Source organism: Dermacentor silvarum, chromosome 2 (assembly GCF_013339745.2).
Source record: "Dermacentor silvarum isolate Dsil-2018 chromosome 2, BIME_Dsil_1.4, whole genome shotgun sequence".
NCBI lineage: Eukaryota > Metazoa > Arthropoda > Arachnida > Ixodida > Ixodidae > Dermacentor > Dermacentor silvarum.
Genome location: NC_051155.1, coordinates 171,451,892 through 171,466,341, shown reverse-complemented (window position 1 = coordinate 171,466,341; position 14,450 = coordinate 171,451,892). Strand labels below are relative to the sequence as shown.

Genomic DNA, 14,450 nt, shown 5'->3' with positions numbered 1-14,450 from the left:
TACTATTGGCATCCGACATCTACAGTTGGATCCTGATTTACCCTATACTTACTTATACGAATATACAACACACGCTACTAAAGAAATATAGCCTTGCATTATACGCGAACTACGAATTTTGCATCACGCTTCAGGCTGAAAATTTGATACTGCAGAAACGTATTTCTTCTACCGCGAAAAACTTACAAAAAAAAAAAAAAAAACCCTAGCTCCATCTCACATGAAAATGGAGCTAGGTGTCACCTTAAACGCCACCTATTTCCCTTCCTTGCTGAACGACCGTTGCCCAAACCTTTCTCCTCCGGCGATAATTAATTTATTCGACAAAATCACGCGAATACGAAGGCGCGCTCCGCCTCCCCTGACTCCAACCCCTTTTTAGTATGATTTTTTTTCCCTTGCGCGCTTGCAAAACGTGCACCTTTCAGCCTTCGCTTGGCAGATTTTTCTCACACCTCAGGGGCTCGAAAGAGGGGCCTTCTATCGTATAGGTCGGGCGTGACGCATGGACAGAGTTGGCGCCAGACGCCGCTCGTATGTCCTTCCGTGCTTTGTGTTATCGGAGAAGACCAAACAGGGTCGTCTGATTGCAGCGGCGCACATGCCTCCAGATCTGGTGGCATACATGTCGGTTGCAGCGAGTCGGCGCAAACAGTCCATGAGCTAAATGACTCAGACGCCGATGTTCTTGCGGCGTCATTTGCGCAATGTTATCGCTGCCACAGGTATATGTAATTGCTTGTAAAGATTCGTACGTGACGTACATGATATCACTTGTGTGCTTAGTCTTGTCTTCAGAGTATATCAGCTATTGTCTCTCTTTTCTTTTATCGTCATTTTTTCACCTGTTCATGGGAGGGTGATTGCTCAAGCACTTACCTTAATTGTTCTGTATACTCGGATGTCGATAACTGATGCAATCGTTCGACTATCAATGACCTTGATACACGAGCGTAGTGTCTACATATTTACGTGCTTTGTGAATATAGCCTGCAGGCTATATGTAACAATCCACATGTAACAATGCGGAGATACGTAGCTATCGCAACATGTACGTGGTCGTTGCCGAAAGCAAACATGCAGCGGCGCCGTTATATGAACTGTCTGCCGTACGGTGGCGTTCATGTTACTTAATTCATAGGGAGCCTAGATGCAAAGCGTTGCATGTAGGCTCTCTATTAATTCAGTGGTAGAATAATGGCTTCGTGCTAATAGCTTTGGAGTTCAAGCATATAAGCAACACGTCACGTGCGTGTCCCACCGCATGTCGTGAAGACGTTTTCATGAGGCCGTTTCACAGTGCAGTGGTCTGCGTATATTTCTGGCGAGTGCTATATACAGCCGAGTAAAGAGCGTTGTGTCCGTGTCTCTTTCGTCCATTAAGCAAAGTGTACACTTTTTTTTTATAATTTAGCCTTACGGGGGAAGTGTTTTAGGGTCACAGCGTCTCTGCGCGTTCAACAATCACCCCTAAAAGGACTCTATCACAACGAGAAACAGCAAACACTGTCTAGGAGATGCCCGAAAAAAAAAAAAATACCGCGTTCCGTTACGTTTTTAACGCTACGGCGTTAAGGGCCCCGTGCGGCAGAAAATCCGGTGTCGGCCTCCGGCGTCGGCGGCGTTGTCCGTTAGAGGAACATCATCCCGAACCGTGCACGCCCTCCGCGTGGCGCATAGACGGACGTTACTGAACTAACTGAATTTCTGAAAGTAAAATGCGTCAGGAAATTAGTGAAGTCACGATCACACACAACCTATGGACCCTTTTCGTGGAGCATTTTGCTCCAGAGGAACGAGATGGCGCTTTCGGCGGCGCGCCATACGTTGCCTCAGCGAATGCGCACGAATACGAAACCATTACTGCTTCTACCCTGCTACTGTGCGATCAGCTGTCGGAAATGCAAATTGGGTGTTCGCTAATGCACTGTGCCCAATTCATGCTGCAAAATGTGTAACGATAAAGGGAAGACATGTGCGGTAGTTCGCTGCAAAAATAGTGATTCACCTATAAAGGAATGGAATCAACCTGTGTCGTCGCTGCTACAAAAGGACTGCCTGTGTTACCGCCCTTCACGATGCACGGCTTTCCTCGAGGATCAAAAAAGATAATTGATCCGCCAGCGCTCTATAGCTAACCTCCAAAGAAAGAACTTCAACTCCGGAACGTCGGCTCTTAAGAGGGAGTACCGCTCGTTACAAAAGGAAGTAGCACCACTTACTGGCATAGTAAGCTTTTCGCGCGTTATCCACACATCCAAGCCTACTCGCACGCAAACTTACCCCCACCCTATCGCCAACGTATCAATAATAAGTGAATGGGCGCACACTTGAATCAATGGGCCGAAGCATGAGGGACGGCGACTACACCGACAAGACACGAATGTTTGAAGTTGAACGTTTCGTGACGGTCCACAGAGTAGCGAGGGACTATAGCGATAATACGTCTTTGCTACAAGCTACCACAAAGTACAGAACATTTGCATTCCAAGCTTTGTGCGCAGCAAGAACAAATATTTGCAGCAGAGCACACCCGCGAGCGGTTAGGCTGAAAATAGATAGTGGCCGCACCAAGGTAAATACACCTGGTAGCGAAGCTTCCATAGAAGCCCATACGTTCAAAACTATAGTTCACTATATTCAAAACATGGCGGTTCATCGGCGGTTCATGGGGCTTAGCGCCATCTGTGTGAGGAGGGAACACTTCCGGCGGAAGAAAAAATAATGTTACGCCATATCCGTTAAAAACAGAAGTGACGTCATTTTGTTCTCAAAAGCGCGAAATTTGTTTTCGGGGGCCTGCCATTAGAGCTGTATATTCAAATGCCCCGCCATTCGACGTGATGGGCGTTTCGAGCTTTCAGCGCGGAAACCGATGCAGGAAAAAAACGTTCAGCCATATAGGTGTCGAAACCGCACCCTTGCGCAGAACATACTTTGGAGGCCGACGAACGCTTTGGGCGTAGAGTGCTCATCCTTTCGTCGGACGCCAAGCCCGTCGGCCAGCGTTGTCCCACGAAAACAACTAAAGTGAACAATTATCTGGCGGTCGCAACTCGCTACTTTTGACTGAACAGATTAAGAAACAGCACGCGTCACCAAATTCAGACAAACGTCGACAAGCAAAGCAACGCAACATGTGAGGGGGGCATATTTAACAGGTGAACTTTACGAGTGCCCCTTTCTGCCCACTTCAAGAGCTGCATTGCATTGCAAGTGATAGCGGCGTCAACGTCCGCCGCAATCGGTGGGTGCTCTTACGGTGGGCGCTGAAAAAAGGTATTTATTGATAATGATCAAGTAAAATAGAGCCGCTGCTTCAAAATGTTTGCCAAATAAAGAACGAAGAGCACATTGATCCCGATTTAATTCGTAAGCGGAAAGTTTGGAAGCGGAAAGTTTGGAGAAAAAAATAAGAAATAAAGTGGATCGTTACAAAATAGAGACCTTGTTTACGGTTTTGTACCTCAAGACCTCTGTGTCTGAAAAGAGAACCGCTGCTTAGTGCCCTACGCGATTTAGACAACGCATAGGACAGAACGAAAACACGTGACCACAGGCATCGCTAAGCAGGGCAATGAAGGTCAATCGTAATTTTCACGGTCGTGCGTTGTCTTCCGGTCTTGTGTGCCCAGTGTGTTGGTTGTGAAACTGAAACGCCATGTGCGCCAGTTCGATAAATGCACCTACCAGCTGACTCGCCGCAGGTGGCTCAGTGGTGGCTGATGGTGGTGAAGTGAAAAGGCGCTCGTGTACTTAGGTGCACGTTAAACTGTCCCCGGGGGTCAAAATTCCTCAAAATAACTCGTAACATGTGCACCCACCCTGCAGTTTCGGGACGTTAAACCCCACAATGTAATCTTGTTAATTTCGCCTATACCAGCTGAGCAATACTATATCTAATACTATACTATACTATAGCTAATAGCGAGTGTATGTCATGCGCCAGCCAGGAGGTATAGCATCTCCGGCCAGGCTACCATTGTTTACTTACAGTTTTAGAGAGAGTGCACTATTCAAGGCAACTTTCTGGGGCGCCCTGCAGTGCGCTGTCAACGCCTGCTCGCTGCGTCAAATAATGCGCCTTCCGTCGCGCGCGCTCGCAGTGCACGCCATGGAAGGACCACGCGTGTTGTACAGAGCAGACGACGCACGACGTGCACCACAAGGACATGTACAGCATGTCGCTGGACTTCTGCGAAGGTCAAACCGGTCGCAAGATGTCCAACGCTTGCCGGGAGCACTTCCACAAGGACCTCTGTTTCTACGAGTGCGAACCCAACATCGGGCCCTGGATCGTCAAGGTGCGTGCCCGAGTTCCAGTTCAAAAAAAGTTGAGGGGAAAGTGATAATACTTAACGGGCTTTATAGGCACACCGAACAAATTCCGGCAGAAGCCATGACGGGATTACTGTCGACGTTAATGCGATTAGCATTGAAGCAATGTAGGGACACGGCCGCCGCCGAAACGCGTCGTGTGCGAGGCGTGTACGGCATGCAGCCGCGGGTTGCTCTCTCGCGCTTCCCGCTTTTCCAGGGGCTTTATTCCCGCTGGACACACTGCGTCATCTATCGGTGCCGCCGCGAAGTCCGCGCGTGTCAAGACAAGATTTAATATATATGACGCGGGTTAGATTCCGCTCAGCACAGGATAATTTTTTTTTCTCGCTAATTGAAGAGCGACATAGCCACTGCCACACATACCCAGTATTCCAATTTGGCCTGAAAGAGGTTAAATGCAGACTAGCATACATACCGTAAACTGGGTGAATTGTTCCCAAAGAAGGAAACATCCAGCTAGATTACGCCTTTCGAATACCGAATAGGTTGGTCTCATTGCGAGCGGAGGCCATAAAAGGCAGAAACCGAATGAGCTTCAAGCTGGCGTCAACGCCAGCTTGAAGCTCTCGCACTATATCTCCTTGTGACGAGATATGGATTTCGGCACTGTGCACTCGGGGCTTGTTAAATGCTTGTCAAAGTATACATATAAACAAAAAAGTTATATCGCACTCGAACGCAAGAAAAAAGTACCCGAAACCTGCAGGCAACGTGACATTCATGACATGGCACTGACGTCAACAACGCCGCGGTTTTGGCATGAAAAGATAATGATAAGAAAATTAGTCATTTTCTTCACTAACGATAATAGAAGCTCTTTCGCAAACTGAAAAAGACACGCTGACGCCTGGTGGCACGTCTACTCCATCACGACTACCAACGTCGATGACCATGAGCAACCGTCGTGCATATGGAAGCTGCACTACGCTGCACACTCTAGCACAACGCGAAAGACGAAGCACGTAACTGACACACTAATACAACGCGCAAGACAAAGCACGTAACTGAATCGTCACCGAGTCAAATCAGCGCGTACAGCGCGTCGTAATTGCAGCCTCCGCGATCAACTTCAGAAACATTTTCAGAGCTAATTGCGGAGGCCACGCTCCGCTGTGCTGAGTACGGTGAACGCCACCTAGGTGGCGTTGGTAGTGCTTCTTGATGCCAGCGTCCCTTCGAATGCTGGCATCGAGGCGTCGTAGTGCTGAGACCACCGAAGCGTTCACTGTCGGTGCGCGTTAGTGTCATAATGCAGTACTTCTCTTTTCTGCTCGTAGGCGGCGGCACCGCCCCGAGCAAGAGCGCGGGTACACGGAGGAGTGTTAGATATATAAGGCGCGTAAAGAAAGAAAAACTAGAGATAGTTGTGAAAGAATGCTTTACCAGTCTATACTTATCTAGTGTCTTAAATGTGTGATTAGAGTAATGTATTCAAGGACAAGTTAAAACCGATTTAAATGAGCAGCATGAAAATTTTTGATGCGCTTACTGTTATCTTTTTTATTTCAATATACCCTACGTGTTCGCAGAGAACGTGGTTGCATGCAGTTACAAGTTGATGAACATGAAAAAGTTCAAGTGCACCGCGCTCGAACCAGTTCGCGTTTACGACTCCATGAATCGACTTTCATTGTATACCTCTAATGCGAATCGACGCACACTACTAGCAGAGACGGCAGCCTGCGTCTCAGTTTTGTTAAGTGGCAGGGGTAATGGCGACTTCCCTGCAGTTTAAAATGTTTTGGGCTTCACGGTGTTAGTACAGGACACATTTATAACTCTGGCTGTTCCGTAAAAATTAAAGCCCTCGCGTCTTTATAACGCACCTCTGAACACGCATGTGCGAATAAGCTTTCGACAGTGTGTGGTAAATAGCAGGGGATAGATTGCTTTACGAACGTGCCAAAACTGTAGCGCGCGTGAGGCAATCAGCTATGATCAGTGATATTGTTTGTCTTTTTGATGCATGTTTGTTTTCACAACTGCTGTTTATTGCCCTTACGAATTGCCCCTGCTTTTTTGTATTACTTTTTTTTTCTACTCGGACCACTGAGCAGGTGGACCGCAAGATAGGCAAGGAGCGCTTCTTCGAGGTGCCGCTGTGCTACAGTGACTGCCTCGCGTGGTGGAACGACTGCAGAAACGATTACGCCTGCACCCCGAACTGGCCGAGGGGATTCGTGTTTTACGGAGGTAGGTCGGAAACTTAATACGGGTCGTTAAAGGCTAGTACCGCGCGGCGTCCGCTGCAGAAATCGATGTACGCTTATCGCCGAGCGTATACAGCTCGATTTTTCAGCGAAGCTGTGAGCCTCTAGTTTGTCGGGATTTTTCGTGTAAGTGTGCGCGACCTTTGCTCACACAAAAGATGTTGGCCGATCGCGGCGACAGTGCAAAGAAGCAGGAAGCGCACAGCTAGGTGCTGCTTCTCCAAGAGGCACCGCATGACGTCATCGCGTGGCATCACGTTTGACGTGATGACTTCATTAGATTACGTAATCAGGAGATATCGTCACGTGATGATGCCGTTATCACGAAACGTAACGTTTGACGCGATGTCATCACGCGACGTTTTAGGTGATGACGTAATCACGTTTCGTCATATCAAACTAGACGTCACCACTTGGCTACATGGGTTTTGGTACCACCGGTTGTTAACGCCGGATTTTTCGCTTCATGGGCCATATAAAGATTTCTTATTTATAAAGAATTCCCCCCTCAGCAGTTGTATATAGCGGCGTTTTTCTACAGCTTCGCTGGACATCCGCTTTCGCAGGGCCGGGATGGCGAGTCATTTTTTTAAGCGAATCTGTATAGGCTCACAAGTTTCGGCGGTGGTGGTGTCACGCTGAAAAGTGGGCCGATCCTGGTAATAGTGCAGAAAGGGTCCGATCTCAATGGCACATACCCATGTGGGCTCGGGCACCTGTAACGCGCCCTTGTCACACGTGTAACCCAAAGAGACAAAATCACCAGCCCTTCTCCTGTCGAGAAAATGGGGGTAAGCGAAGCTTGTCGTCCGATTCTAGCGTGAGGGCTTCCGAAGCCCAGGTGAAACTTCAGCGAAGAGCCGCGGACCCCGAGTTGCGGGAACGCGATGTTGAGGCCAAACGTCAACGAAGAGCCGCCGACCCTGAGTTTATAGGGCAAACGAAGCGGAACGCCTGCGACAGTATCGTCTTGCCACAAGCTTCGCTTACCCCCATTTTCTCGACAGGGGCAGGGCTCTGAATTTTTTATATATGCTTTCGCACCCTCCATATGGTAGTGCCGCCACGGTCCATGCACCGCCTTTAATTTAATTTTATTCAATTACGAAATGACGAATCGGCTATGAGAAAGGCCGTATAGTGGAAGCTTTGGGGTAATTTTGACCACCCGGACTTCTTTAACGAGCACGGGAAACACGAGCGTTATATTGCAATCCGCCCCCATCAGAATGTGGCCGTTGCGGCCGGGTGTCGAATCCGCGAGCTTGGGCAGAGCGAGCCAACGCAGCGCGACCTCTGTCCTTTCCTGTGTACGCCTTTGTTCTAGCGATTATTGCCCAAGATTGATCCCTTAAGAATCGCCCAGAATCGTCCCTCCTCTTCCGCTACACAGATTCTGCATGGCGTCGTTCGATTGTTCGACGGCTTCACTCGAGTCTTCCAGCTGGCGGCTGGAACAGCTGCGTGGCACTGCTCGCCTATTGCCTGACTGAGCCGTGTTTATGCGAGTTGTTTCGCGAGATCATAGCTAAACTACTTTCACAAGGACACCGTAAGCGTACAAATGGCGGGCAAAGTTCTCGGGGTCGCTTTTAAGCATAGGTGTGCGAATATTCGAAATTTCGAATGCGTATCGAATAGTCCTTGCCATTATTTTATTCGCATTCGATTCGAGAGAATAACTCGACAGTGCTACAGCAAGGTCCAGCGTCCGTGCTAGCAAAGCGGTGATTATATATGCTTCTGGAATCTGATCTTTTCTGGACCCGATCTATAACGTCACTGTTGGATCTAGAGATGCCGTTCCAGACGACCGACGCGTATTCGAGTTGAGGAAGACAGATTGTTGTGTACAACTTGAGGAACGGTGTAGGAGAATTGAATTCTCTCGATAGCCTGCAAACAGAGCCAAGAGTGCGCATACCCCGCATTGCAGCGCGTTTAGTGTGAGCTGAAAAGGGTAAAATTGTATCAAAAACTTGGACATGCAGCAGCACCAGCAACGCGCAGTAACTGTTGTCGACGCCGTCGGTGTTTTGCCCGCGTTCGCACCGAACGCGCGCGGCGTTGGTGACTGTTGCCGGTGCCTCTGGGGGCGGCTCGGTTTTCGACATCAGAACGGGACACTCGTCGAGCACCGTCCGAATTCTTTACCACCTTTTCGCCTCGCAACGTTTTGTAGCGTGAGCTACACTGGCCGAGGTTGAGCAGTTTCGCGTGGCTCCTGCAGAGCCGTGCTGCGCATGCGCGAGGAGCAGTGACGTCACACGGCGCACAGCAGGCGCGCCGTGCATTTGCGCTGGGCCAGCTGGGCCCGGCGTTTACGCTGGGCGTTTGATCGTTTGCGCTGGTCGTTTGCCAGTGGGGTATAGCCATGGATAAGGAGAGCGAAATTGCTGCTCAGCGGCACAGAAGAGCGGAGAAGCTTAACTCCTCGGATCCCGAAGTAGTTGCCTGGCAATTAGCGGTTGAGCGTAGGAAGAACGAACAGAAGAAGGCTACACGTGCTGCGGTAACACCGGAGCAAAGGGAGGGACGTCTAGCAAAGAGGCGTCGCCAGGAGGCTGAGCGACGTGCCCGACCATCTCAGCAGCAGCAGCAACAAGACGCCGTCGATAACGTCAAGGCTCGCCGATTGACTGACTATACGGTGAAACTTAGCGAAAGCGCCAGTGCGACTCGGACCTTCGAGACGGACTTCGTAAACAATCCGTTTGGATATGTGTGCGACATGTGTGAAAGACTGTGGCACATGAAATACTTAACGCCGGTAAGTAGTGCCATGCATGAAACGTTGAGTTTAGCGGTGCCGCCTGAGTGGGGAGAAACCGTGGCGCGAGTTTGTACAACGTGCAAGAACTTTCTAGTTAAGCAGAAGATTCCACTCTTTGGCGTCACCAATGGTATCGTTACCCGCCCATGCCACCAGGTCTACCGGTTCTGGACGATTTGGCTGAACGTTTACTTTCGCCACGGATTCCCTTCGTTCAGATCCGTCGTCTAATGAACTGGAGGAATGGTCAGTTTGGCATTAAGGGACCCGTGGTAAACGTGCCGGTAGACACGGAGGAGATGCTAAAGCAGTTGCCTCGCAGCTTGGAAGATAAGTGCATAGTGGTGAACATAAAGAGTAGAATGTTTGCCAAGACTACCTATCTGTCGAACATAGTTTCTCGCGATGTGCTTGGACCATGGGTTGAGGTACTGAGAGACTCGCCGCTGTATAAACAATATGGCATAAACATTGACCAGGGACGTTTGGAGAGGCTGTATCGGGAAGCCGTCGCGCCAGACGAAGACGTTAACGTGGAGGCTTGTCCGGATCTTGCCGATTTAGATGGTCCGATGAATGTGGCCACAGCTGAAGCTTCGCTCACGCTACGTATATCCTGGCATAACCGAGCTAAGCCACTGCAAATTTTTTTATCTAAATACGCATTTGGTGTCCCAGCTAAACGTCGCCTCCCCTCCCGTCCCCCCCCCCCCCCACGGCCTTTCGTGCGACGGAAGAAGTCGCATTTGCTCTCTCTCTCTCTCTCTCTATATATATATATATATATATATATATATATATATATATATATATATGGTGATTGTAAAGGAGGAAAGAGACGCTTAATTCTGCAGCCCTGCAGGGAGCACGGCTCAGAACGCGCGTTTGCTCTCCGCCGTGCGTTCGCGCGTCCCTCGCGCGCTTTCACTCGCACATACAGCATATGGCGCGCGGCGACGATTTCATCGCCGTTTGACGTCATACGGAACCTCACGGCGACGGCGACGCCGATGGCAGAAATCCGCTTGGAGTGTCCATATAATTGCTATCGCAATAAAAGTACACCGAGATCATTGATCTCACGGACCCTACAGAATGATACAAAATCTACCGAATAAGAAAAAGAAATGCTTGCTGTTTTGCGAGTGGAAGTCATGAGCATTCAAGGTTAGGTTGTTATCTGTGCACCATTTAGAAAAAGAAAGCAGGTCAAACTGCAGGATGCAACAGTCTTCAACAGTGTCAATTGCCGTAAAAATCTTTGTCATCGGCATATAGAAGGAATGAAGAATGCCGATCGAATGGCAGAAAGAACGTCATTAATAAAAATTTTAAAAAGGAGCGTCCCAATATTGATCCCTGAGGGGCGCCGCTAGTTGCGAATAATAATAATAATAATAATAATAATAATAATAATAATAATAATAATAATAATAATAATAATAATAATAATAATAATAATAATAATTTTGAATGTTTCGTTCGACAATTGTGATGCGTTATTTCTGGAGCAATGATTTCCGAGAACCTGTCCATAAAAGTGTTGCTTTGCGTAGACATCCCAGATATGTAGTTCCTCGGACAAGAACTCGTTATGGAAAAGGACAAAGAAGGTACCATATCCCCCACCTGTTTAATAACCTTCCCATGGAGTGCAGTACTGGATCAGCCAAATTTGTTGGGATTAAAGAAGGCCCTCAAGGCAATGATAGAATAGGAGTTTTCACATGTATAAAGTTCATTTTGTTGTAGTGTGATCTTTGCCAAAATTACTGTAAGACTACTATCCACACTGTTTTCACGATTTTTTTTGTTTTTTTGTTTACACCTTGTGCCATATTTACTCAGTGTTAATGATTGTTGTGTGCTACGTGTTTTCATTTGAACATTAAGTGTTGTTTACTAGACATGTTTACCTGAGGAACCTGTGATACGCTTTTTATTTTTTTTAGTTTGATATTTAGTTTGTCTGTGTGGGGATGCGCGACTCTCACGCGTCCCCTGATGTTTTCCCCGCATGTCTCCTGTAGTCCGGCTTCTCTGCGTGGCTAAGCCCGGCGGTGGTTGCGGCGCGTTGCGAGAGATGGCGCTAGTGTCGCGATGCTAACGCCACCGAACGGCGAGGTCACTTGAGAGAAAAAGGTCGGAGGCGCTCTCTTTTTGGCTTGGGATCGGCGACCAACACGCACGGACGCTTCGCGCGTGCGCCGGCCCGCTTCGCGCGACCGTCGCGCGAGGCTTAGAGCGGGACACCGGTATGGACGAACACGGATCGTTCGAGCGCGCCACCGTTCGCGTGACTGTACACGTGAACGACTAGGCGATGGTGTCAAAGCATGGGGCGAACGTATTCGCTCGCTATCGGGTCGCGGTGAGTCGGACTTCCTTGATTTGTCGCGCGCCCGTGTGAATGTTCAATTGGTAGTAATTCGGCTAGTGTGCATTAGTGTATGAAAGGTACAATAAATGCCCTTGTGATTGTTTGCACTACTGTATTGTCGTTCCTTTGTCTCAAGAGCACATGTGAGACCCCACATCTGTAATAAGGTTACATAATGCATTGCCCTGCCTGCCAGGTTTCTGCCATACAAGCCCACGGAAGGCTTCGGGAGACCTAGCAAAATTATATATGTACAAATTGGTTATTTGTAAGAAAGATTATTATTATTATTATTATTAGAATCGCGCTTTCGTCATCGAAAACGCGATTCTTACCAATCACGCGAGGGCAAGAGAACGGTTCGCTTTCCGAACCGATGTTAATTAGACTTCGCCCCAGGGATGATGCCAATCTGGACATCGTCGAATTCCGCCTGGTTGTCAGTCACGTTCCGCCATTGTGGCGTTTTAAGCCAGTCAGCGGTAGATGTATAGCAGCCAATCAGAGATCACGAGGTGGCGAACTCGACAATCTCCAGGATAGCACTTTAACTCCCCGTTCATCTGCATGCATTGTGGGTTTTGACAGCGTCTGTTCAGTAACTTGCTTATCGATCACTGATTAGACTGCATTCGTAGGCAAGCAGAGCATCAGCTGGAAGGCATTCGAAAACTTTTTCCTGCGCCGATACTGTCGACATACGCGAAAATAGCTTGAGATTCATGACGTCACACAGACATCATAATCGCGGTGCCGCGTTTTCGTGCGCGAAATGACCTCACTTGTTCCGTACCAGTCTAAGCACATTCGGTGTTTGTGTTTAGTGTGCATTTATTTAATCCGCATTTCGGATCCCGCCTGGTTTCTTTGCGCAGGGACAAACCATTGCCCCAAGGCAGCGACGTGCGTCACCTTCGAGAAGATGTACTCGGGTGCGGCCGACTTCTGCAGCAAGGTAAATACACTCCTCCCGTCTCAGGGCGGCGCTACAGAAGAATTAACGGTTGGGCTAATTGCATGGTCTAGCACTGCTGATGAGGAAAATCAAAATTAATCCGGAGCCCTCCACTACGGCGTGCCTCATAATCAGAACTGGTTTTGACACGTAAAACCCCAGAAAGAAGGAAAATTAGAGCAACAAAAAGATAACGCACACGGGAAGGGATCAGCAATGCTAGACCAACTAGCCCAAGAATGAATTATTATGGAGTAGTGCTTGTCCTTGTCTTCCCTTCATGTGCGTTGTATTTTTGTTACGCTAATTTTCCTCAAGTGCACAGCAGCACGCTGCAGCGCTGATACTGTGGCACCGTTTCAGTGAGACAGCGACGGCTAGAGCGAATCCCTTGTAAAAAGCGCACATTAAAATCAATTGAGTTTCAACAGGAAGTCTACTGGACGCAACGAAAGTGAATATAAACGCAACAGACCTTCTCTAACGACTTTTGCGAGGGAGTGGACAGTCTACACAAAGGCGTGGTGTTGTGTGCCACACGAGCAGCATATAAGTCGACTCCCGTCAATTCGACCTCGGTGAATTCGATTTCTCGCTTAATTCGAACGCACTGAAAGGTTCGAAAGTGAAAGCGTGCCGTTTCGGTGTATTCGGCCGCCACTGACCCCAACTGGCGCTTCCTCGTGCGCGTAGCGGTTATTAAAACCTAATAAACACAATAAATTCAGCAGACGCTACTGCTACTTTCGTCTCTCTTTAAAATTTTGCCACCGACGACGACAGTATTGAGGTTTGTGGGCCACTCACCGCGACGACATTGCCAGCAATGTGACGGCACAATGGTGAGACGGAGTTTAAACATGTCGGTGCTCTTTGCCGCATTCTGGTTGATTCGAGCTTCAAGAATACAAAGCGAATAAAAGACACTACGAACTACATCCAGCAATAAAAAAATTAATTCGTTCATTTTGCCGCGATTTCTAATTCGACCTTTCGGATAATTCGACCAAGTTTTAAAGTCCCGCAAGGGTTGAATGATTAGGAGTTGACTGTTCACTAGTGTGGAGATGGGTTTGCACAAGGCTTACCCTACGAGCGACGGTCAGGAAAGGGCACGACGCTCCTCCACTCCGCAACGCACAAAGGCGCTACGGCAGGGTTCGTCGACTCTCCGACACGGCGCAGAGAAGGCTCCGGAGTCAGATCGCCAACAAACACGGGTTTATTCACCCAAGGTACAGCTCAGTGCTACAGTCACGGCACTTACGGGCCAAGGCTCGCCGCAAGACCGATCGAGTACGCGCGCCCGCTGCGCTAGGGCTAACCGGGTAGCGGTCCGCCAAGCGCGATAACGAGGAGTCGCGAGAACAAAGGTCTCATGTAACCACCTCGTTGCGAGCCTGAGAGCCTCTGCCGCGGCGAGGAAGCGCTCAGCGGACGAGAGCTCGGGTGGAGAGGGTGCCCAGGGGCCGCCGCGCGGGAGGCCAATCAGGGCGCGTCCCAGTGACGTGTCTCGCGGGGCGAGTCCAATCCCGGGGGGGAGAAGCACGGTTTGCGCGGGAAAGTAAGTCCGGCGCGCTCGCCATGTCCGCCATGTTGCCGTTACGGCGGCGCTCCCCGGAGATCGAGCTAAGCGCCACGCGCGAGCTGGGGGACGAGGCGCGGGAAGGCACCTCGATCCCCACATCCCCCCCTCCTAAAGACCGAGGCCAGCCTCCTAAGTGGCTGACCGAGGCCAAGTGGCAAGGTTGACTCAGCCAAAGAGGGCTAAGCCAACGGGGCAAAGTCCAA

General features: G+C 49.3%; 1 protein-coding gene across 1 annotated transcript in view; it reads left to right on the top strand.

Moving 5' to 3' along the window:
• Positions 1–14,450, top strand: part of LOC119442112 (folate receptor gamma-like) — a 35,701-nt gene that overhangs the window by 19,288 nt on the left and 1,963 nt on the right. Inside the window, exons 3-5 of the mRNA XM_037706858.2 lie at positions 4,107–4,304; positions 6,399–6,534; positions 12,580–12,659. Coding sequence (XP_037562786.1) covers positions 4,107–4,304; positions 6,399–6,534; positions 12,580–12,659 — 414 coding nt within the window. The remainder of the gene's footprint in view (positions 1–4,106; positions 4,305–6,398; positions 6,535–12,579; positions 12,660–14,450) is intronic.